This window comes from Grammomys surdaster, unplaced genomic scaffold (genome assembly GCF_004785775.1).
Source record: "Grammomys surdaster isolate TR1022 unplaced genomic scaffold, NIH_TR_1.0 129, whole genome shotgun sequence".
NCBI lineage: Eukaryota > Metazoa > Chordata > Mammalia > Rodentia > Muridae > Grammomys > Grammomys surdaster.
In genome coordinates this window covers 17,316,533-17,340,202 of record NW_021604587.1, presented here as the reverse complement: position 1 = coordinate 17,340,202, position 23,670 = coordinate 17,316,533, and the positions used below count along the sequence as shown (strand labels likewise).

At 40.4% G+C, this 23,670-nt stretch overlaps 1 protein-coding gene across 1 annotated transcript in view; it reads right to left on the bottom strand.

Moving 5' to 3' along the window:
- The window catches only part of CUNH20orf194 (chromosome unknown C20orf194 homolog), a 131,173-nt gene that overhangs the window by 84,727 nt on the left and 22,776 nt on the right, over positions 1-23,670 (bottom strand). Inside the window, exons 5-12 of the mRNA XM_028755558.1 lie at positions 22,395-22,491; positions 20,382-20,488; positions 17,566-17,643; positions 11,108-11,206; positions 7,082-7,137; positions 5,431-5,566; positions 2,907-2,988; positions 2,074-2,110 (exon numbers count right to left, since the gene is read on the bottom strand). Of these exons, the coding sequence (XP_028611391.1) occupies positions 2,074-2,110; positions 2,907-2,988; positions 5,431-5,566; positions 7,082-7,137; positions 11,108-11,206; positions 17,566-17,643; positions 20,382-20,488; positions 22,395-22,491 (692 nt within the window). The remainder of the gene's footprint in view (positions 1-2,073; positions 2,111-2,906; positions 2,989-5,430; positions 5,567-7,081; positions 7,138-11,107; positions 11,207-17,565; positions 17,644-20,381; positions 20,489-22,394; positions 22,492-23,670) is intronic.

Here is a 23,670-nt window from a genome sequence, read left to right as displayed (position 1 = left end):
TATGCTATGTGTGTTATGGGGTGAGCAGTACGCACGTGCCATAGTGCATGTCTAGAGGACAACTTCTTTCCTATCATCTTGCTGAAGTAGGGTCTTTCTGGCTGTTCCTGCTGCTCTGTGGACTCTATGCTAACTAGCCCATGGATTCCAGGCAATTCTCCTGTCTCTGCCTTCTATCTTGACACAGGAATACTGTAATTACAAATGCAAGCCATGCTATCCATTTTTTTGTGGGTTCTGGGAACATAATTCAGGTCACCCTACTTGCTCAGAAAGTGCTTTTACAGGTTAAGCCATTGCTGACCCTTTTATTTTAAAAAAATATTTATTTACTCATTTCTGTATGGGAAGGTATGCAGCCTGCAACAATGTTGTGTGACAATTTCCTCCCAGATGAAACATTCCATCTTAGAGGGAATGCTCGTTAAAACTCAGGAAATTCTATCTATCTATCTATCTATCTATCTATCTATCTATCTATCTATCTATCTACTTATTTATTTTTGTTTTTCAGGACAGGATTTCTCTGTGTAACCCTGGCTGTCCTAGAATTCAGTGTATAGACCAGGCTGGTTTTGAACTCAGAGATCTGCATCTGCCTCCCAAGTCCTGGCAAGACTCAGGAAATGTTCAAAACAGTTAAGACTCAGAAAGTAAACAACTTGCTAGACTCTTAAGTCCCTAAAACTGAACAACTTCAAAAGGTCCCTCCCTCTTTCCAGAGCTATGTGAGCAGTAAAGGCTGCCGAGGAGCCTCTCCAGTCTGTTGAGTTGTCTGCAAGCTGTGCAGAGGTGCTTTATCACCCAAGTTGAAGTGGGAGGCCAGTGCCACAGTTCTAGCTGCCTTTGAGGTCATCCACACTTCTAGAAGTAACCCCAATAAACTCACTGGTTTACCAACTTCTGTGGTAAAGTGAGATGTCTGTTTATGCCTCCCCAGAAACAGTGTCACACAGAGTGTATCATGTGCATGTGGAGGTCAGAGACTGAGTCCAGGTTGCGAGGCTCGCAGTGAGTGCTCTCACCTGCTGAGCCATCTTGTTGTTCCCTCCCTTTTTAATTTTTATTTATTTATTTATTTTTTGGTTCTTTTACCACGATGACAAGGAAAGTAACTAATATACTCCTGTCTCAAGGGGAAAAAGCAGACTGTTACATGTAGCAAGCAGGCTGTCATATGCAGTAAGCGGAGGTAAGCCTCGTGTCACAGAGGCTTTACTGTAAAATCCATGGTCCCTGAGAGCTTGTTTGGAGATTCTCACAGAGCATGCACTACTCGTACAGTCTTGACGGATTCTCACTCCTCTCCAACAGGAGAAGGAGGTTTCATTTTGTAGAGTACACAGCCTGAGTGAAAAGGGGATGACACTGACTAACGCCTAGCCAAAGCAGCCCTGATGTTCAACAGGAATGCTGCAGCCACATTACCTCATGCCCAGGAGTTTGCTATGATCTATAGACAATTATTTATTTGTGGCCAATCTGTGCTGGCCTTTGCAAAGAAGTGGTCTAGAACTCAGCTATGCTGGAGACTCGGGTGACGAGCATACTTTTTAGAGCTTCAAGCATCTCTTTCTGGTCTGTGTGTTCCTCCTTTATGTAAAGGGAGGGAAGCCAGTACTAAGCAGGACCTCTCTAAAGCACATGGCTGAGACTGAGCACAGCTCTGGTGCATAAGTCTGAATGTCAAGTCCAGAGAAAATTCTGCAGACCACATGGGATATCAGATTTTCCCCCAAGAAATTGCAGAAGGTTTTGGTTTTGGAAAAATCCTCAATTACATTTTTTTTCACTGTGTATGAAATACAAGAAGGGAAGTATGTCATACAAATGTATGGGCATACACATAGGAAGACCGGGAGGCGTTCCAGAGGGAGGAGCAGATGGCAAAGCTGACAAAGCCCTCTGGTCTAGGCTGCAGACTGAGCAGTCTGGGACTGGCTGGGCCATATATAGCAGTGTACGCCTCGTAGGCAGCAGTCCTCAGCAGTGCTGATCCCAAGGGGAAGCAGGAGGGCCTCAGAAAGAAACTCAGCTTTGAGAAGAGGAAACCAATCTGGCACAAGGACTTACATTTGCTCAGTTGTCCTGGGCAGCTTCTCATCCTCACCTGTAAAGGGAAATGTCTCGGTTTACATTAAATACAACACACGCACAGATAGCAATCGATACTTGCCTTTTCCCAGAATTTCTTGGACTTTCATTTACTCCCTGACTCTTTTTCAATTCATTTCACAGAATCTTAGGCTCTTGAACGTTTTTACCTATTTTTTTTTAAAGTTAATGTTGTTTTAAGTTCTGTTTTTTAATTTTCTTAATTATCTGACCTAAGTAATCTTTCTTTTCAGAGTTTCCTGGCTTCTATATTAATGGCCTCTGATGTTCTGACCTCTGGGAAGCAATGCTGAGAGCCACATTCAATTTGAAAGTTTGCCCCCATGTCTCTTTGGATACCTGAAGCTTCAGAGTACCCCAGCAAGCAGGGTCCCCCTACTCAGCCTCGCCTTCCTGAAGTTCACTGCTGCAAGTCCTCAGCCATGCAGTGTCCTAGCACAGCCTAGTCTCCCTCTTCTCAAAAAGGAATTAGGCAGGAGATCCGTCATGTTCCAACAGAGCTTACATCCCCTGCCATCTCAAACTGTAGCATTCATTAATCTTGGGCTTTCTTCTTACAGGGGATAAATACAGCTAGACTTCAAACAATAGGTAGAACTAATGGTTTTTCTCCTGAAATGCATTCTGTGAGGAATGAGTTAGACAAGTTGACTCTATAGCTGCAATCAGTGAAGGAGTCAATGCCCACAAGATGGAATTTTGCATAAAATAGTAAATTGTATGTTAACTTCTCCTTTATAGGAAAAACCATTAGGTAAGAGCTGGTAAGATAACTGTTTACAGAAACTTACCCAAATAAGGAACATGAGTAGCTCCAAAAAAGTATGTTCTTGAACACGCCAGAGGTCCCTTTGGTGAGACACACTGAGCCACCTGAACATTGTGGGGAGGGGAAAGAAAAATGAGTATACCAGGAGCTGGTGAGCTGGCTCACAGGCCTGCCCATCTAAATTCATTCCCCAGATCCACGGAAAGATGAAGGAAGGAACAGACTTCACAAGACTGTCCCTAGACCTCTATTCATCTGCCACGGCACATGCATACCCCACTTCACAAACATACACACAATAATCAAACTTTTAAAAAGGAGCATACTTAGACAAGTAATGCTGAAGAAATAAAAAGCAGTTAATGGAATGAAGTTTATTGAACTGAATCTTATTTACTTTTTCTAGACAAAGATGACTTAATTTGATTTAAAAAATATTTATTTGTTTAAATTTGAATATTTGTTTTTAATTTTGGTTTTATTTATTTGCGTGAGGGGTACAAACAGGTATATTATAGTGTACATGTGGAATTCCAAAAACAACTTTTGGGGAGTTGGTTCTCTCCTTCTACATGAGTTGGGGGGAGGAGTTCTAGCTTGCTTTAACTGTCAATATGACATAGTCTAAAACACCTGATAAGAGAGCCTCAATTGAGGGACTACCCAGCTCAGGCTGTCTTATGGACATGTCTATAGGGGAATTGTCTTAATGAAGACAGAAGAGAGCCTACCCCACTGTGGGGAGTGGTCTCAGGCCGTACAAGGAAGCTAGCTAAGCATGTGAGGGAACTAGCCAGCAGGGCTCTTCCACAGAGTCCAATTCAACTTCCAACTTGAGTTTCTGCCCCAACTTTCCTCAATGATGGACTATGACGTCAAAGTATGAGTCAAATAAATCCTTTCCCTCACTAAGTTGCTTTGGTCAATGTTTTATCACAACAACAGAAAGGAAACAGAATACAGGAATCAAATTAGATTGTCAGGTCCAACAGCAAACGGCTTCAGCAGCAGGCCTTCTGTATTCACTTTCTCTGGTTTTCCAACCTTGGCTACACTGAGAGCTTGCTGTTGGGTAGAGAGTCAGCCCAGGGGATTAGTGCATTTACAACTCATAAGGGAAAAGCAGGCAGTATGTCAGTATGTTTGAGTTTATGCCACCATTATCATTCAGCCCAGAGAATTTACAGTAAACACCTCGTCTCACATAGCAGTGGAACATAAGGGACAGCTACAAATTCAGGAAACACAGGTGCCCAGCTTCATGTGAATTTCATCTCTGTACAGAATAAGCTCCTCTAGATTTTTTTTTTTTTTTTTTGGTTTTTCTGAGACAGGGTTTCTCTGTGTAGCCCTGGCTGTCCTGGAACTCACTCTGTAGACCAAGCTGGCCTCAAACTCAGAAATCCTCCTGCCTCTGCCTCCCAAGTGCTGGGATTAAAGGCGTGCGCCACCACCACCCGGCTCCTCTAGGTTTTTTGTTCTTGTTCCTTGTTTTAAGTTTTCTTTTACACCAAGATAGAAATGCCTGGGGCTAGAGAGATGGCTCAGCAGTTAAGAGCACTGGCTATGCCAGGCAGTGGTGGAGCACGCCTTTAATCCTAGCACTTGGGAGGCAGAGGCAGGCGGATTTCTGAGTTTGAGGCCAGCCTGGTCTACAGAGTGAGTTCCAGGACAGCCAGAGCTATACAGAGAAACCCTGTCTCAACCCCTCCCCCCCCAAGAAAAACACAGAAATATTATAAGAATGTGCTTCCATTTTAATCCAAGGTGTGGGGATTGGGGCTGCTTCAGACTGTCTGCAGCAGCTGACTTTAAATTGTCTCACGCTCTAGCAGAGGCATGGTCTTGTCAGCAGCAGATAGTTTCTGCAACTGTGTGACATTTGGAATTCTGGTAACTTTTGGGAGGGTGTATGTGATGGTTTGTATATGCTCAGCTCAGGGAGTGAGTGGCACTATTTGAAAGTGTGGCCCTGTTGAAGTAGGTGTGGCCTTGCTGGAGTAGGCGTGGCACTGTGGGTGCGGGCTTTAGGATGATCATCCTAGCTGCCTGGAAGTCAGTATTCTGCTAACAGCCTGCAGATGAAGATGTAGAACTCTCAGCTTCTCCTGTACCATGCCTGCCTGGATGCTGCCATGTTTCTGCCTTGATGATAATGGACTCAACCTCTGAACCTGTGAGCCATTCCCAATTAAATGTTGTCCTTATAAGAGTTGCCTTGGTCATGGTGTCTGTTCACAACAGTAAAACCCTAACCAAGACAGTGTATAAATGCTAGAGCCCAGAGAGGTGGGGTGTTGGTAGTTGTTCAGAGGTGGGTTGAGCCCTCTCTTCTCCTCCTTTCTCTCTTATCTAGTGATATGGGGTGAACCTGGGGGAATAAAGGGTGGGTAAAAAGAACCCACAAATTACCAAAGACCAGCTACATAAAACAACTCCAAATTCAGGACTAAGTCAACACAATAGCTGAAAAAGGTTCCTTTGACCAGCAGCTCTTTCTTGTTATTAGTAAAATTAATCAAGTACCAGACAGGCTGGCCACTCACCATGTGTTTGGCAAAGCTCCCAGCAGGACCAGTGTTGCGCACCAGGTGCCCTTCAGAAGGGAAGTTGAAGCTGCCAGCACTCAGGTTGTCTCGTGTGGAGTGGTTACCAAAGAGAACAAAAGGCTGCCGATGAGGGCTAGAACAGCAAGGCAAATGCGGTCAACCAAGGTTCTATGACTGGGTCTCAGGCTCTTCTGAGTGGTGTGACCTCAGGACTCAGGCAAAGTCCAATCTATATAATGTTCCTGGCTGGCTTAGAACCAGATATCTCTGATTCATCATCCTATTGACACTTTCCCACCTGACCTTTTTGAGAAATCAGTTACAAGAGTCTACTCTCAGTAATATAATGATGATACCCTGATTTTTATAAGGTAAAATTGTAATAGAAATACAGCTTTTAGAGACTTGTAGCAGTTGGACTACTCAGATCCAATAGACAACAGAGAGGCTACCAACTTCTAAGTCCCTTTCAGGAGGGCAGGAGGAGAGAAGGATGCTAATGGTGTCCCTGTCACACACCTCCCACACACCCACTGCCAGTCCTGGTGGTCTTTTCCTCTTCATCAACTAGACTTCCACCTCCTGCTCATTCCATAACCAATCCCTTCAGACAGATTAGTCACAGCACCTTCCTAAGAGCCACCAAGGAAGCTCCACATGAAGCATCCAGTAAATCAAATGAATGCTACTCACTTTTCTTCTGAAAATTGGTTCAAGCTAAGCTACACTTTATTTTCTTTTTCTTTTTTTTTTTTTTTGGTTTTTCGAGACAGGGTTTCTCTGTGTAGTTCTGGCTGTCTTGGAACTCACTCTGTAGACCAGGCTGGCCTCGAACTCAGAAATCCGCCTGTCTCTGCCTCCCAAGTGCTGGGATTAAAGGCGTGCGCCACCACCGCCCGGCTTAAGCTACACTTTAAACAGAAAAGAATATGTCTGAAACCCAGAGAAGTGGCTTGTCTATTAGACTGGACAGGACTTGGGGGAAAACAGAGGGATTAGCTGCCTCTTCTACCCACCTGCTGATCATGACAAAGAGAAGAAGGAACTACTCAGAAACCCTTCCTCCTCCCATCTTTTGCAAGGTGCTAGGTACTTAGCTTAATTCATTTTACAGCCCCACCCCCACCAATACTGCGGTCCCTTGTCTGTAGTTTTGCTTTCCTGAGCTAGGTATAAAATAAAAGTCCCTTTCTTTAGATTGAGGTTGATTATCTATAATATTCTAAAAGCCATTTTACTATAAGATTACAGAAAAATAAAGCAAATACAAAAGTACAAAGGACCAAGACAAACGAATCACAACTACAGTTTCTTTTCTTCCTTCCTCTCTCTCTCTCTCTCTCTCTCTCTCTCTCTCTCTCTCTCTCTCTCTCTCTCTTTTTCTTTTTTTTTTTTTTACCAGGTTTCTCTGGGTAGCCCTTGGTGTCCTAAAACTCACTGTGTAGACCAGACTGCTCTTGAACTCAGAGATCTGCCTGCTTCTGCCTCCCTATTGCTGGGACTAAAGGCATGTGCCACTGCTGCCTGGCACAACTATGATATCATAGTCAACTCACATCCTGAACTTCGATATTCTCCATATTCCACACCCCTGATTTCAATTCCATTTTCTTTATCACCATTGGAATTTCCTTCCCAGGAAACATACCTGTTTTCAGTAATATGGCTGGAGATCATTCCATGACTGAAGTAGCTTCTGAATGGCTAAAATGAAGTCAATATATGATATAAGATAATAGCTTTGAAAATAATAAAGCTTTCACATATGTGTATATGTACATACACATGTCAAGAGAATGAGTAGTATGTAGCAGAAAGACAGAGATGTGTACAGAGTATAAGAACACAGAAAGATAATGTAGATAAAGTCATGAATTTGGAGTATAGCAATAAAACAAAAAAAATAGCAAAAATTACGAAAACGTCTGCAAAAGGCAAAGAAACAAAGCAGATCCATTCAAATACAGAAAGAGCAATTAGCATTTACAGTTCAAATCACTAATCTTGGCCCACTCCTCTTTTGTGTTAAATGTCCCTACATTCCAATAACTTTAAACATAATTATAATATGCTAATTTAAATCAATAATCAGGGGAAATTAAAGAACAAAGAAGTATAATGATAAACTTTTCATAGGAAAACAAAGAATTCTTGACTTTGAATGAAGCATTAGGCTAAACTTATTAATCAAAAGTTACCATACAGGGTCTCACGTTCAAAGGTTCAAAATTTCAAAAGGAAATTTCAGTGCCTTCAAGTAATATCTCTTGTGGTTTTTTTCAACTTGTCAATATTTCTTCCTTGCAGAATACAACAAATCATACACAATCTCTAAGAACTGTTAACATTTTCATAAATTTTCTCCAATTTTTTATCATATCTGTAGACTATTACTGATTATATTGTAGTTTGTTATTTATTCTAAAATATAGATAATGTTACTGAATCTTCTATGTCAAGATTATTACTGTGGGAGATGAAGAGATGGCTCAGGAGTTAAGAGCATTTGTTATTCTTGCAGAGGACCCAGGTTCAAATCCTAGTACACATACAGTGGCTCACAACCACCTGTAACTCTAGTTTTAGGGGATCTAACACCCTCTTCTAGTCTGGGCAGGCAATAAGACACATGTGATGCAGCTGGGCGGTAGTGGCGCACGCCTTTGATCCCAGCACTTGGGAGGCAGAGGCAGGCAGATTTCTGAGTTCAAGTCCAGCCTGGTCTACAGAGTGAGTTCCAGGACAGCCAGGGCTACACAGAGAAACCCTATCTCGAAAAACAAAAAAAAAAAAAAAGAGAGACACATGTGATACACAGATATCTTAAATAGGCAATCACCAATCACTCACACACACAAAATAAAAATAAACAAATCTTTAGAAAATAAGATGGAACACAATCAAGGAAATTATCTGACGTTGACTTTTAGCCTCTACATGCAAGTGGACACATCTGTGTACAAAATACAAATGAGTACATATACACACATGCATCACACACATATATACAAATGGATTCTCATGGCAAAAGGAAAAGGCATAAATAATATAATTGTAATAAACATGGAAGAAATACTCAAAATATATAGTAAGAATTCTTTAATTTTACTTAGAATTTCTTTAGAGTCAAACTATCAAAAGGATGGCCTCAGGTGCATTATGTGGTCCAGGGCTGCCTTGAACTTCTGATTCTTCTATTTCCACTTTCAAAGAGCAGGGATTACAAGCATGCCAGCACATGCAGGTTTTTTTTGTTTATTTCTGAGAAGTCTTACTATGTAGCTCTGGCTGCTCTGAAAAACCCAGAGACCTAACTGCTGTAGCTCAGGGGTTAAAGGCCTGAGTCATCACACCCAGGTGATTTATTTATTTTTAATTATGCATCAGCATGTACATGAACGCAGGTTCCCATGGAGACCAGAGCCACTCAGTCAAGTACTGAGAACTAAACTCTGGGCCTCTTCAAGAGCAGTAAATGGTCTTAGCCACTGAGCTGTCCCTGCACCCCTGAGACTGAAAACACTCAAGATGAAACTAAATAATCTAGTGACTATGTGACGCTACATGCAGCCTATATAGCTGGTGGGATGCAAATCAGAACGTTTTCAAGGAGTTTGACACAGAAAATGCCACTGGTACACAGACGCACACACACGCACACACACGCACTAACCTGCAATAACAATTAGTAAAAAAAAAAAAAGCCATGAGTTTAAATGAGAGTGTGGAAGGGTATAATGGAAGGGTTTGGAGGGAGTTTGGAGGGAGGTAAGAGAAGAAAGAAATGGTAATTAAATTATGATTCCAAAATAAAAAAGAAAGAAAAATCTTAATATGTGCCAGAGGAGAAAAGACCAATATCCACAGGAACAAAGATTGAGACAAAAGTCTCAGAAACAATGTGAGTGAGTAGATAGCGGAGCAACATCATCTGAGCACTGAAGGGAAAAGCTCATTAACCTAGAGTCTACATTGCCTATACATTGCAAAAACATCTTTCAGAAATGCAATTGAAGCTGGGGGTGGTGACTCTTATCTGTGGTGGTTCAAATGAGAATGGCCCCATAGGCTCATATACTTGAATATTTGGTCCTCAGCTAGTACAACTGTTTGAGAAGGACTAGGAGCTGTAGACTTTTTGGAGGAGGTGTGTCACTGGGGGTGGGCTTTGAGGTTTCAAACCCCTACACTATTCCCAGTGTCTCTCTGCCTCTTAAATGTGACTCAGATGTAAGTGCTCAGCTACTGCCCCAGTGTTATACTCTGCTTACTGACAAGCTCTCTGTCATGATGGTTATGGACTATCTATCCTCTGGAACTGTAAGCCTCCGTAAACTGTAAGTTGCCTTGGTCAAGGTGTCTTCATAGCAAGAGTAAGACACCCAAGATATTATCTATTATCCCAGCATTTGGGAGGTAGAAGCAGCAAGCCAGTGAGTTCAAGGCCAGGCCAGACTATCCAGTGAGATCCTGTCTCCAAGAAACAACAGTGGGAAAAAACTATGTTTCTCTAATATGTTCCCTTGTACATACTGAAGCTGAAAGAATTCATTATCATAAGATTTAATTACAAACAACATTAAAGGACACCCTTAGAGGAGGAAGGTGCCAAGCAGAATACTGGTCCATACAGAGGAATGCAGAGCACCAGAGAAAAGTAAAAACAAATAAGTAAGATTCTTTCCTAATTATTAAGGTATTTGAGGATATAGCAGCAATGTATAACAATATATAGAAACAATGTGTGTGTGCGTGTGTGCGTGCGTGTGTGTGTGTAAAATGCTCCGTGTGTGTGCGTGTGTGTGTGTGTGTGTGTAAAATGCTCCGTGTGTGTGCGTGCGTGTGTGTGTGTGTGTAAAATGCTCCGTGTGTGTGTGTGTGTGTGTGTGTGTGTGTGTGTGTGTGTGTAAAATGCTCCAGATCAACTCCCAAAGGTCAGGTGGGGGTTTGTTGTGTGCCACTGTGGTACACTGAAGAACAGAGTAGTGATAGTTTAAACCCCAGGTAGGCTCAAAGGTAAGCTTAAGATGGCTCTTCTGAGTCTTCCTGTTGAGTAGGTTTTGTGACTACTCTGTTCCCTAGTTTTCAAAATAGACATTCAGTTTAGTCATGAAGGTGCCTTAGTCTGAACCAAGTAACTGGTAACTCACTACCAATTTGGCCTTGGAATGACAGCATGGCACTTGTGACCATGAGGCTCAACTAGTATTCAGAGGTACATAAGTACTAACTAGAACTCCAACATATCTACTGGTTGGGGACACTGCCATGCTGAAAGGTGAATATCCTTCTAATAGATAAGTGGACATAAGAAAAATATTTGGGGGGGGGTATAGGGGATTGAGACCAGAGCCTTGAATATAACTTTTTTATAGGCATGGGAGGGAATATCTTTTATGACATATACAACATGGCTTATAGAAATGATAACCAAAGCAAACTTCTACAGTGGTGAATCTCAAAAAAAAAATTAGTAAGTCAGGCATAATAGTACATGACTTTTACTCCACCACTTGTCTTGTAAGGTCAGAGGCAGGTGCATGTCATCGAGTTCCAGACCAAAATCAGGGTCACACAGCGACCACATAACAACATAACAACAAAAATTATAATACAGCAACGACAGTAACAGATTTACCATTTTTCTTTCTTCTATGACTCTTTACTTACGTACCTCACCCGCCTGAGACTCTGAAAGTTCCAGTAGGAAAGGGATTTCTGTGTCAAAATTAGCAAAGAAGCTTGTCCACTGATGCTCAAACACCGCCAGGTCCTAATTAAAAGCAAGCAAACAAAGAGTGTCATATAAGAGGGACCCTAGAGAACAAGAATCATGAACTTACTTGAATACTAGGCTATTCTATACACAGATTATTTATTATTTTTGAAAAGAAACTATCTAAAAAAGGAACCTCTCTGTAGACAAAGTGGGTTGGCAGTAGTTACCTGGGGAGCGAGGACAGACACTGACTGCCCATGGACACAGGTAACGTTCTAGGTTGGTAAAAATATTCTCTCTTGTATTTTTATTTTTTAGACAGTGCTTCACTATGCAGCACTGGCTGGCTCGGAGCCATCTATACAGACCAAGCCAGCCTGCCTCTGCCTCCCAAATGCGTGGGAGTAAAGACAGCTGGCTTTCACTAGAATTCCTTGCTTATTGCTAACTGTCTTTCCATCCATCCACCTAAGCTACCTACAGGTATGTCTGTACATGTGTATAAGATGCACACATATATATTTAAAAAATTCTCAGTAATCACAGATGTGGGAATTTGGGGAAAAAGGTTGGAATTTGTTTTGAGACAGCATCTTACTATATTGTCCATGCTGACCTCAAATTCATTATCCTCCTGCCTCTGCCTCCCGTATACTGGGATTATATGCATATACCATTTCTCACTAGATGTTTTGGTTAATGACAGACCAAACATATGACAGCATATACCATGCACTGTTTCATTTAGGTCTATGTAATCATACTTTATAATGCTTACACAAAGACAAAATTGCCTAAAAACACCCTCCTTGGTATCTAAATCCTTTTTATCTTTTTAAAAGGTGTCTTTATTTTTATTTTATGAGTATGAGTGTTGGCTTGCATATATGTATAAGCATCATGTGTGTTCCTGGTGCTCGAGGAGGTCAGCTTCCCCCAGAACTAAAGTTCTTAACCGCTGTAAGCCACCATGTGGATGCTGGGAACCTGGGCTCTCTGGAGAAGAATAATCCTTAGCCACCACGTTGTCTGTCCAGCCTCCAGATCCCATGTATTGCATGTATATAGTTAACATGAACAACAAAGGGAGCCCTGGTCACTAAAGAGGTCCACTAGAAATAGGACCACACAGTCACAGTGAACATCCCTAACACTCATCATACTGATGAAACACTGCTTCCCACTCCAAGTAACCAGCAGTTAGAGAAAAGATCAGTTCTAAGTACAGGCCAGGAAATTTATAAAATATGGACATGGAACATCTTATAGTAACTGGTAAGGAAATTTCAAGGACTGTGACTATTGGGTTAAAAGGATATGTAAACCACTACCCAAAGATAAACTAATATGAGTACCACCAAAGATTATAGTATCAGCAAAGTGGATACAAATATATCAAATATTTAAATCTATAGACTCAAATAATATACAATTAAAAAACTAATTTATCTGTAGTTTTCAATTTTTCAAATTATTTTTCTTGGATTTTGTAAGGTAGTTTCTTCTTTAGGAGTTTTTTGTTTGGTTTTTGTTTCCTACCCACCAGCCTTTGTTTTCAGTGAAGGAAACTGAATTCAGGGTATTGTGCATGATAGTGAAGAACTCTACCACTGAATACTGCTAAGGTCCTGTCCTAGCTAATTTCATTTAAACATTTACAAGCTATTCCTTTCCATGCTCTTTAGTTAATATTTTAAGGTAGGATTAACCTTTCTTACTAGCTCTAGAACTGTACCTTAAGGTACAGTTTAAGACCCTGTTTTAAACAAAAATCCAAAATGACAAAAAAATTCACCTAGTGCATAGGAGGAAGGCAGAGGTGGATCTCTGAGTTTGAGGCCAGCCTTGTCTACAGTGAGTTCCAGGACAGCCAGGGCTACATAGCGAAACCATCTCACAAAACCAAAAACCAAATCAAGCCAACCAAACAAAAAAGAAATAACAACAAAATCACAAAGAATCAAAAGGTGGTTCTTTTGAAAACATCAACAATATCAACAAATCTGTAAACAAATCAACCAAAGGAAGAGAGAGAAGATGCAAATTAACAAAATTAGGCATGAGAATGGAAACCTTACAGAAGACACTGAGGGAATCCAAACAATTTTAAGGACTTTAAAAAATCTATGTTCCACCAAACTGGAAAACCTAAAAGAAATGAATTTCATGATAGAAATGACCTAACAAAATTAAATCAAGATGAGATAAACAGACTTACAACTCCTAGTGAAATAGAAACAATAATTAAAAATCTCTTAAATAAAAGACAGGCCAGGACCAAATGGAGACAATACAGAGTGCTCACAGAACTAACACCAATCCCCTCAAGCTATCCCACAAACAGAAACTGAAGGAACATATCCAAATTCTTCTTAGGAAGTTACTGTAACCATGAAACCAAAACACACAAAGAGTCAACAAAAAATAGAAAGTTTTCAATCAATATCCTTTATGAACAGAGAGAAAAAATTCTCAATAAAATACTTATAAACTGATTCAAGAACACATCAGAAAGATTATCTACCATGATCAAGATCAGTCAGCGTCATCTAAAAGTTACAAGGATAGTTCAACAATTATAAATCAATAAATGTAATCTAACATATAAACAGACTAAAAAAGAAAAACAATATGACATTTCATCAGATGGAAAAGACTTTTTGAAAATTCAACATGCTTTTATGTTTAAAGTCCTGGAGGGACTACGGATAAAATGATACACCTGAAGGTAATAATTTACAACAAGCCCATAGTCAATGTCCTAAAAGAGAAACTCAAAGCATTTTCAGTAAAATCAGGAACAAAGTAAGGATGTGTCCTCTCTATATACTTGTTCAGTATAGTGCTTAAAGTCTTAGCTAGAACCGTTAGCCAACTGAAAGAGATCAACGGAATTCAAGTAGGAAAAGAAATCAAAGTATCCTTTATTTGCAGATGATATTCTATACATAACAGACCCTAGAAAATCTACCAAGAAACTTCTACAGCTGATAAAAACTTTCAACAAAGTAGCAGGATGCAAAATTAACACATAAAAAATCAACAGTCTTCCAACATACAAATAAATAACAAACAAACCAAGAGAAAAAAATCAGGAAAACAATACCTTTAATAATAGCCTAAAAGAAATAAAATGTCTTGGAAAACCTCTAATCAAGCAAGTGAAACACTTGTATGATAAGAACTTTATGACACTGAAGAAAGAAACCACAGCGATGGCCTGCCATCAAGACACACCGGTGCAATAGTACAAGATACAGTGTGCAAAGTAGCACAGATATTATGGGAGTAAGCAACCTTTTAAACAACCTCAGATTTAAGGCCCACTCTGAGATGTAACCCATACCTAACACTGCTGAAGTAGGCAAGAACTTGAGACTTGAGAATATTATTCTGCTAAATGAGTATAACAAAAATGATTCCTAATCATGTATTGCTAAACCTAAAGATCTGTACATGACTCAACCCTTATCAGGGAAGTTTCTTCTTGCATTAGAAGGTAATTAACATAGAGATCCACAAGCACTGAGCTCTGAATGAGATGTTATTACCAAACTCCTCCCTCTAAGGATCAGGATTTAGGCAGAAGAGGAGGGAAAAAGATATCAAGAGCCAGAGATAGTAGACAACTTCACCACAACAGCATCTTCAAGACACAACAGGGCTGATACACACATGAACTTGGCTGTGACAACACATACAAAACCTGCACAATAAGTTCAAGCCAGGCAAAACCCTAGCACGTAGAATGGTAAGTGGACACAAAGTCCTGCCCCTAGTCATGAATCCATTCGTAACTGATACCTGCTGGGAGAGAGAAAATTAGTGTTCTCCAGTGGAGTGACACTGAGTGTATCAACTACACTCCAGGGCAGGCCCCAGGCTCAGGAGCGGTTGGCCAACACAAAATGGGAGTTCATGTTTTCTGTGTGCTTTTAGTTTTGTTATTCTTTTGTCCTCTTGATTTTTCTGTTTGTTTTGATTTTGGGTGGGTACAGAGGTGGGGAGGATCTAGGAGGAGCTGAAGGAAGAGAAAGAATATGATTATAATATATAGTATAAAAATTCCTTTAAGGCAGCAAATAAAAAGTAAAGAGTAAATAGCAATATATCCTAATTCTATTAAATTAATCATCTATCAATTTCATTGTTCTTGGCATCAAAGGATTCATTAATTTCTTTTTTTTAAAAAAAGTTACGTTACAGATATTTTGTATGGGTTTAGTGTGCATGTGCATGTCTGGCAAGTATCACCATGCCCAACTACCTTTTTTAATATACAGACTCAACTTTCTGCTATTCTAAGGAAAAACAATTAACATTCTTAGTCATCAGGGAAATGGAAATCAAAATGACCCATCAGAATGGCTAAGGTCAAAAACTTCAACCCAAAATGTGTCCTATCTACAAGATGTGCAGGGACAAAGGAGCAGCAGAGATTGAGGGAATAGCCAACCAATGACTGCCCCAACTTGAGACCCATCCCATGGGCAAGAACCAGTCCCTCACACTATTAATGATACTACTCTGTTATGCTTACAGACAGAAGACGAGCATAACTATCCTCTGCGAGGCTCCGCACAGCACAATGAAGATGCAGAGACCCACAGTCAAACATTAGACAGAGCTCAGGGAGTCTAGTGGAAGAGTTGGGGGAAGGATTGAGGGACTCAAAGAGGACAGGGATTCCACAGAAAGACCAACAGAGTCAACTAACCTGGACTGACCCTTGGGGACTCCCAGAGACTGAACCACCAACCAAAGAGTACACAGAGGCTGGACCTAGGCACCCTGCATATACATAACAGATGAGCAGCTTGGTCTTCATGTGGGGCCCCCAATGACAGGAGTGGGAGCTGTCCCTGAACCTGTTGCCTGCCTGCCTGCCTGCCTGCCTGCCTATGGAGTCTGTTCCCCTAACTGGAGAGCCTTGTCTCTGGCCTGAGTGGGAGAGAAAGGGGGTAGTGGGGGAGATGATATCTAGAGGAGGGCTCCCCTTTCTCAAAGGCAAAGGGAAGAGGAACTGGGGGAGGATCTGCATGGGGGAGGTTGCTAGGAGGAGAGGGGGGCTGATATTGAAATGTAAAATGAATAAATAAGTTTAATAAATAATATCTATTTTCCTTTTCTCTTATCCTTTTACTTTTATTTCCTTCTGCCCAAAGGAACTAGCTCACAGTAGTATGAAATTAAATTGTGGCCTCTAAGCTTACTCCTCACATTAACACACAGGAGCTCTCCAAAGAAATGGCTGGCTATAGGTGAGAAGCAGCAAAAGTCCAAATAATCATGTGATCTCTGGTAATGCTAGAGGATGGGAGAGGCGGTGTGCAGAGGAGACAGACTCTAATTTTCTTTGTGCAACCTCCAAGCAGATATGTCTTAGGGACTCTTTTTCTTGTGTTTTTAAATTAATGAATATATATAATATATATTATCATATATACATATATAATAATAAACATAATCTACTCTATCCTATTCTAAATGGTTAGTACAAAGTATAAGTGGCACATCTCTAATAAACTATGACAATTTATTTATTTATTTTATAGGTTAGAGGACAATTTTGTGAGATTGGTTTTCTCCTCTGTGGATATCAGGGAGCAAACACAGGTCCTCAGGCTTGGCAACAAGTGCTCCCACCTGCTGAGTCATCTCATTGGCCCCATAACAAGATTTTGTTTGTTGTCTTTGTTTATTTCTTTTGAGGCAGGATCTCAGTGTGTAGTCAGGGCTGGTCTAAAACTCATGAGTTAGCTAGGGCTGGCCTTGAACTCTCCTAGAGCTCCAGCAGCCTGTGCTTCCAGAGTGCTGGGAGAAAACGTACTACCACACCCAGATGAACAATCAGGGACTCAAGAGTTAGAAAATTACATTCTAAGGTGGGGCATATTCTTGTAAACAAGCCTGTGGTAGAACACAGACACACCCAGTTTAAGGACTATCCAGAATAGCTTTTGTGCTAATAAGATACTGCCAAGCACTTGGAAGGACCTAGGCAGGATGTTAAAATATTACCATCTAGGCAATAGGACAAGTTTGACACCTCTGTTCCAAACTTTGATCTCTTTAAGTAATTTGTCATCTTAATCTTTCATGCTACAGGGCAACTTCTGCATTGTTTTTACTAAAGTCCAGTATAATATTCCTCCCCCTGAGGGGGAAAAATAACCAAAAAGTCTTCAGGCGAAAACAGCTGCCTCAGCAGGTTTTCCTCACAGAAAAGCCTCAATCCACCCAGGTTTTCTCTTTTGCAAGAGTCCAGAACAATCTAGGAAGAGATGCTCCACTCTTTGATTAAAGCAAACTAAGATGTACCTTGCATTTCTTCAAACTAAATAAATACCTTCGGTGGATAATTGGCTAGGATAATTGAACATAATTATGTTAAATACACTTTGTCTCCTTACTTCTGAAAGCATGTTCTCCAGAGAGACAGGATCCATCCTGCTGTAGACATTCCAGAGACTCAAACTCACGTCCTGCAACTGCAACAAAGAGCAAAACACTGAAATCATTAAGACAATCACTAGGATGGTCAATCACTTCTTATCTTCTGATACTCAAAAATTACTATCTTGGTACAGTGTTACTAGAATAATAAGTTGAAATTTTATTATATTATTTTTAAATTATTAATTTTGTTAACTGTATTTATTATTAAACCAAAGCTTTATTAATTCTATTAGAATAAGCCACAATTTTATTAATATTATTCGGCCCTATACAAATTAATAAATGCTTTCTCATTCAAGAAAATCATTTTCAGAATCTTCAATATATTATCTGATTACATTCAATGATGGCACATACACATTTACACATACATATACACACTATGTTTTTTCTTTATAATCTTAATTAAAATACATGCTCATAATTTTTCAAAACTCAAACATAAAAGGTTTACAATAAAAAACTTGAATCTTCTACTTTAACCTTTTAGAAAGTACATTAGTCTCATTCAAAAACTACTTAGAGCTTTCTTTGTTATTTATGTCTAGATTTCTGTTATTTGTATAGAGATGTCTATTTATTTCTTATCTATTTAGAAGTATTAACTTATGCAAAGATGCAGGTTTTCTCTATCATTGTACCATGCTTTTTCTCTATACTCACATTAGCTGTTTATAATATCATACAAATATTATCTCTCGAAGGTAAAGTACGCTTCTTAACTCCCCCACCCCCAACCAGGTGTACTAACTGCTCCATTTTTTCACTAGCATTATCTTTGCTTTTGTTTTGTTTTGTTTGTTTGTTTGTTTTTTGACACAGGGTCTGTCTCACTCCATGAGCTTTGGCTGGCCTAGAGCTTCCAGTACACTTGGCTGGCCTTGAACTCTGCCCATCTCTACATTCAGAGTACTAGGATTAGCAACTCAATCCTGAACTTCAACAGCTCCACCCAGTCTGCTTACTCCAGGTTCCCAGCAGTGCCACCACTGTCCTCCGCTTGCCTGTGCAGATGCGCCTGTGTGGTTCAGTGCCCACAGCACTCCAAGCCTCTCTGCACCACATTTCTTTTGCACTTCCCTTCTCCTAAAGCCAACATTATCAAATGTTCAGAGCAGAAGACGACAAAATCACCTCTGAGATACAAGTAACCGATACAGCCTTCCTCAGCAGACCAAACTTCACTCAGTGCAGAAAATCTTCTTTAAGAGCATCATTTCCACCTTTCAGCTGGAGAGCTTATGTTTGTATGCAAGTAAACCAGTGTTCACCGTTTACTCTGTTTTTATTTAGTGTTTGCTGTTGACCCTTTGCTTAGGGAGCTGGTCACAGTAGGTTTTACACTGCCAGTCACAGTTTCAGCACCTTAGCAGTAAGAGGAAGCTAGAGCCAAGGGAGTTCAACCAGCAGAACTTTCTTCCTGTTGCTTCAAGGAAAGAAAAGTTCTCTACACCCATGACTCAGTTTAGCTCAGCCTAAGTGGTGGCTATGTGGGTTTAACTTCCTCTCATGCTGGCACTTACCATACGTATCAGGGACACGTACAATGACCCTCTGGGGTAGGCATTGGGTTTCGTTTCTTTTACAGAGTCGTCAAACAAATTTTTCCAAAGACACGGAGGTAGTAAGTAACTGGCTGGGAAGACATCCTGTCCATGAGGTGATGACATTTTTTGGGGTAGGGCATATGTTAAATTAAACTGCAAGTAGCCGAAGCTCTCCTCCCAGTATTTAAAGAGATATGAGCCAGTCATCAGGCCATTAGAGTTGAGAAGGACATTGGGAGATAAGATCTACAGAACAAAGAGTTCCACATATTAAGTAACTTAGAAAGGCAAAAGAAGAATAAGACTAAGATCAGGAAACAGAGGGAGGTGGAGGGGTAATGAGATGGAGGTAAAGGAGGAATACTTGGGAAAATAGTAAAAGTTATTAGTTACATGCTACGCATGGTGGCCTGATTCCCTTCAACTTCCTTGGGAATTACTGTACATTTCAAGGGAAATTCCCAAAGCCTGATTTTCACACTGTAACTAGCCAGGCAGTGGTGGCGCATGCCTTTAATCCCAGCATTCGGGAGGCAGAGGCAGGAGGATTTCTGAGTTCGAGGCCAGCCTGGTCTACAGAGTGAGTTCTAAGACAGCTAGGACTATATAGAGAAACCCTGTCTCGAAAAACAAAACAAACAAACAAACAAACAAAAACCACTGTAACTGTAGTAATCCTACCTGACAGAAGGGTGAAATCCACAGAGAGCCTTAGAGAGTGTGGTGGTCTGCTAGGCAAGTCCCTGCGTACTTTCTCGGGGTGTTAGTCCTCCGACTTGCTTCTAAAGGTACTATTCAACAGGATGTCTCCATTTCTAGCATTGACAATGCTTTGCCTGCCTAGTTTTCTGTTGAGTCAGGTCACATCAGGTAGAAACAAATGGATGCCTTAGGTCATTTGGTTAACATACCAGGCCATCTTCCCTAACCTATACTGACAACTCATTTTCCAGACTCGATTTCACCCATTAACCTCTCTCAACAGATATTTATTGGTCATCTCTAAGATGCAAGAAATACAGAACACTGTGCACCCTCCATCTCTTTCAAAGTCAGGCATAATAATACACACCCTTAATCCCAGCACTTGGGAAGCAGAGGCAGATGGATCTCTGGAAGTTCCAGGCCAGCCTGGTCTACACAGTGAGATCTTGGGTTGGTTTGTTTGTTTAATGCACATTTGCTTTGTGACAAGACCCAAACATACTAGTTTTCACACATACCTCATATTTCATGGTAAAAAATCCATCTCCTCCAATGCCTTCAAGTGCAAAGGCCTGTACAATTGGCCACTTCTCTACCACAAACATATCAAATATCTGTAAGTGACCTAGAAGAACCACACACCAATACACATCAAATGCCATCCTGAACAATTGAACCCAATCTCATGTGGTTAGACAGGAATCATCTCTTACAAATTTACCAGGACAATAAAAGGGTTAGATAGATATTGAAACTAAAAATATAAGGTGAAATTCAAGAAAAATTTAAATCACAAGCAAGTATTATAAATTCAGATTTTTCTACAGCATGTCTACATTTTGGTTTTTTTTTTTAAGTAAATAGTACTCTACTACAGTTGATTTATACCATTTAGTGAGTATGTTTATTAACAAACTGAAAATTGGCTCTTCTATCTAAGGAAACAGCCAATCAGCTTTCTCAAGGGAAAACTACCAAACACAAAAGTTTCTTTTTTAGCCAGGTATAATGACATCTGCCTTTAATAGCAGCACCTGGGAGACAGAGGCAGGTATATCTCTGGAGTTTGAGGGTAGCCTAGTCTACATAGCCAGGGGCAGCTACACAGTGAGACCCTGTATCAAAACAAAAATAGGTGTTCTTTTTATAACAATAATTTCAATATTCAGGGTTTTTTTCTTCCTACAATATTAGCACTGATAAGCTTGTTGATTGCCCCCTGTATTCTACATTGAATTTCCCTGTAAATCAGTGGTTCTCAGCCTTCCTAATGTTGTGACCCCCTTTCAGATATTTGGTAGTTCCTCATGTAATAATGACCTTTAACTATAAACTTATTTTGGTGCTACTTAGCTGTAATTTTGCTACTGTTATGAATGGTAATATAAATATCTGAAATGCAGGATATACAATACACAACCTCCAAAGGGGTCACATCCCACAGGTTGAGAACTGCTACTGTAAACATTTTTTGTTTGCTTGCCTGCTTGTCTGTTTGAGACAGGGTCTCTATGTAGCTTTGGCTGGCCTGGAACTCACTATGTAGACCATAATTGTCTTCACCCTTAGAGAGAGCTATTTGCTTCTGCCTCCCAAGTGCTGAGTGGGATTAAAGGTGTATGCTACCATCCTGGCAAAAAGATTTATTTTATTTTAATTATGTATATGTATGTATGAGGGCACCCATGGAGTCAAATCCCTGGACCTGGAGTCACGAGTAGTTGTGAGCTGCCTGATATGGCTGGTGAGAACCCAACTCAGGTCCTCTGAAAGACCAGTACATGCCTTTAGCCATCTCTCTAGCCCCATAAGCGTATTTATTTTTTTATCTTTATTATTTTTTTGGGGGGGGAATTCGAGACAGGGTTTCTCATGTAGCCCTGGCTGTCCTGGAACTCACTCTGTAGACCAGGCTGGCCTTGAACTCAGAAATCCACCTGCCTCTGCCTCCCAAGTGCTGGGATTAAAGGTGTGCGCCACCACCGCTTGGCTCCTATTTTTTAAATAGCTATTAAAATTACAATTTTCTATTATGAAGACACATTGTATCTATAAGTAATAAATAATACAGACTAGATGTTAATTGTGCTAAATCCCTTATCAGTTCTCCTTGACCACAGGTAGCTTACGTTAGAGTGGTAACCTCACAGTTATGAGCAAGGAGCTTGTATAAGAGAGTCCCTAAATTTCATTCTGGTCAATCTTTTTCCTTAGTGAAAATGGATCAAATGGTTTTCCAGTCAAATATCTATCAGGAAAGAGGAACATTCAATCCTCAAACCATCCAAGCAAGCAGCATTCTTTTCTTTTTTTTTTTAAGATTTATTTATTATGTATACAGTGTTCTGCCTGCGTGTATACCTGCACACCAGAAGAGGGAACCAGATCTAATTATAAATGGTTATGAGTCACCATGTGGTTGCTGGGAATTGAACTCAGGATCTCTGGAAGAGCAGCCAGCACTCTTAATCTCTGAACCATCTCTCCAGCCCCAAGCAAGGTTCTTAAATGGCTTGCTATCAGATACTCACCCTGGGAGCTATAAGGAATACCAATTCTACTACAGTCTCGAACCATGTCCACAAAGCTGGAAATCTTAAATTCTTCTGCTGCTTCCTCATCTTCATACTAAGGGGAATTAAAAGAAAAGTGGACTCTAATGAGACACATCATTTAACATTCACATTATCTCTGTATATCTCAGGGACTGTATCCCACCCCATTGACCCAACACATTCACAGGGTCTCTGTGTAACAGCCCCCGCTGTCCTGGAACTCACTCTGTAGACCAGACTGGCCTCAAACTCATAGAGATCCACCTGCCTCTGCTTCCCAACTGTGAGATTAAAAGCATGAGCCACTACCACCAGCCTCAGGGACTGTCTTAAATGTCTTTTATAAAGAACTACTTCCAACTAGGGAAGGATGGCTTCCTAAAGCCATCCTATTTGTTGGCCAAAAATAGTCTCCATTTCTGCATCTCATAAACAAAAATCAACTCAAAATGGATTGACATTTAAATGGAACAGATAAAACCTATTCCTCCAAGTGTCCCCAATAGTCACATGGAAAGAAATGTTCTTAATCAATATTGGGTAGAAATTGCTATGACATTCATTACAGGCAGAAAAAAAAAATCCCAATTTTTCTAGTCATATTCTTCAAAAGGACCCAAAGAGAAATAGAATTAGAAATAGACACCAAGAAACCCAGACATAAATGTCACAACATTTAGAATAATTCTAACCTTTGCGGGCATGTCAGGTCTTCTGACACTGTAACCCAACTCTGTCATCTATAAAGTTTAGACTGACTCAAAAAAACTGCCTAATCAACTTATACACTAAACAGAATAATAATATTCTACCAGGCTGGTGGGATGTCTCTTTAATCCCAGCACTTGGGAGGCAGAGGTAGGCAGATGTCTGAATAGCAGACCAGTCAGGGCTACCCAGTAAGACCCTGACTTGAACAAAATAAATAAATAAAAATAAAATAAAAGATAAACTACGACCCCATAACTATTTAAATAAGCCTACACATTTGTGTTGAGCAACACTTACAGCCATTCATGCCTGCTGCAGCCCTCAAGCTGCAGGCTGGAAAGCCTGTAAGGGCAGTCTTTGTAATTTTGCTTCTGTTTCTGAGCCTACCCTCCTGTCCTGGAGGCAGAGACTGGTGAAGGAGAGGCAGGACAGGAGGAGGTTGGGCTCAGAAAGCAGTGAAAGCTTCTGCTGTCTCCTTCATGTAAACAACCAAAAGCCTCACATCAGAAAGCTTTCTACTTGAATATTCATTTTTGTGTAA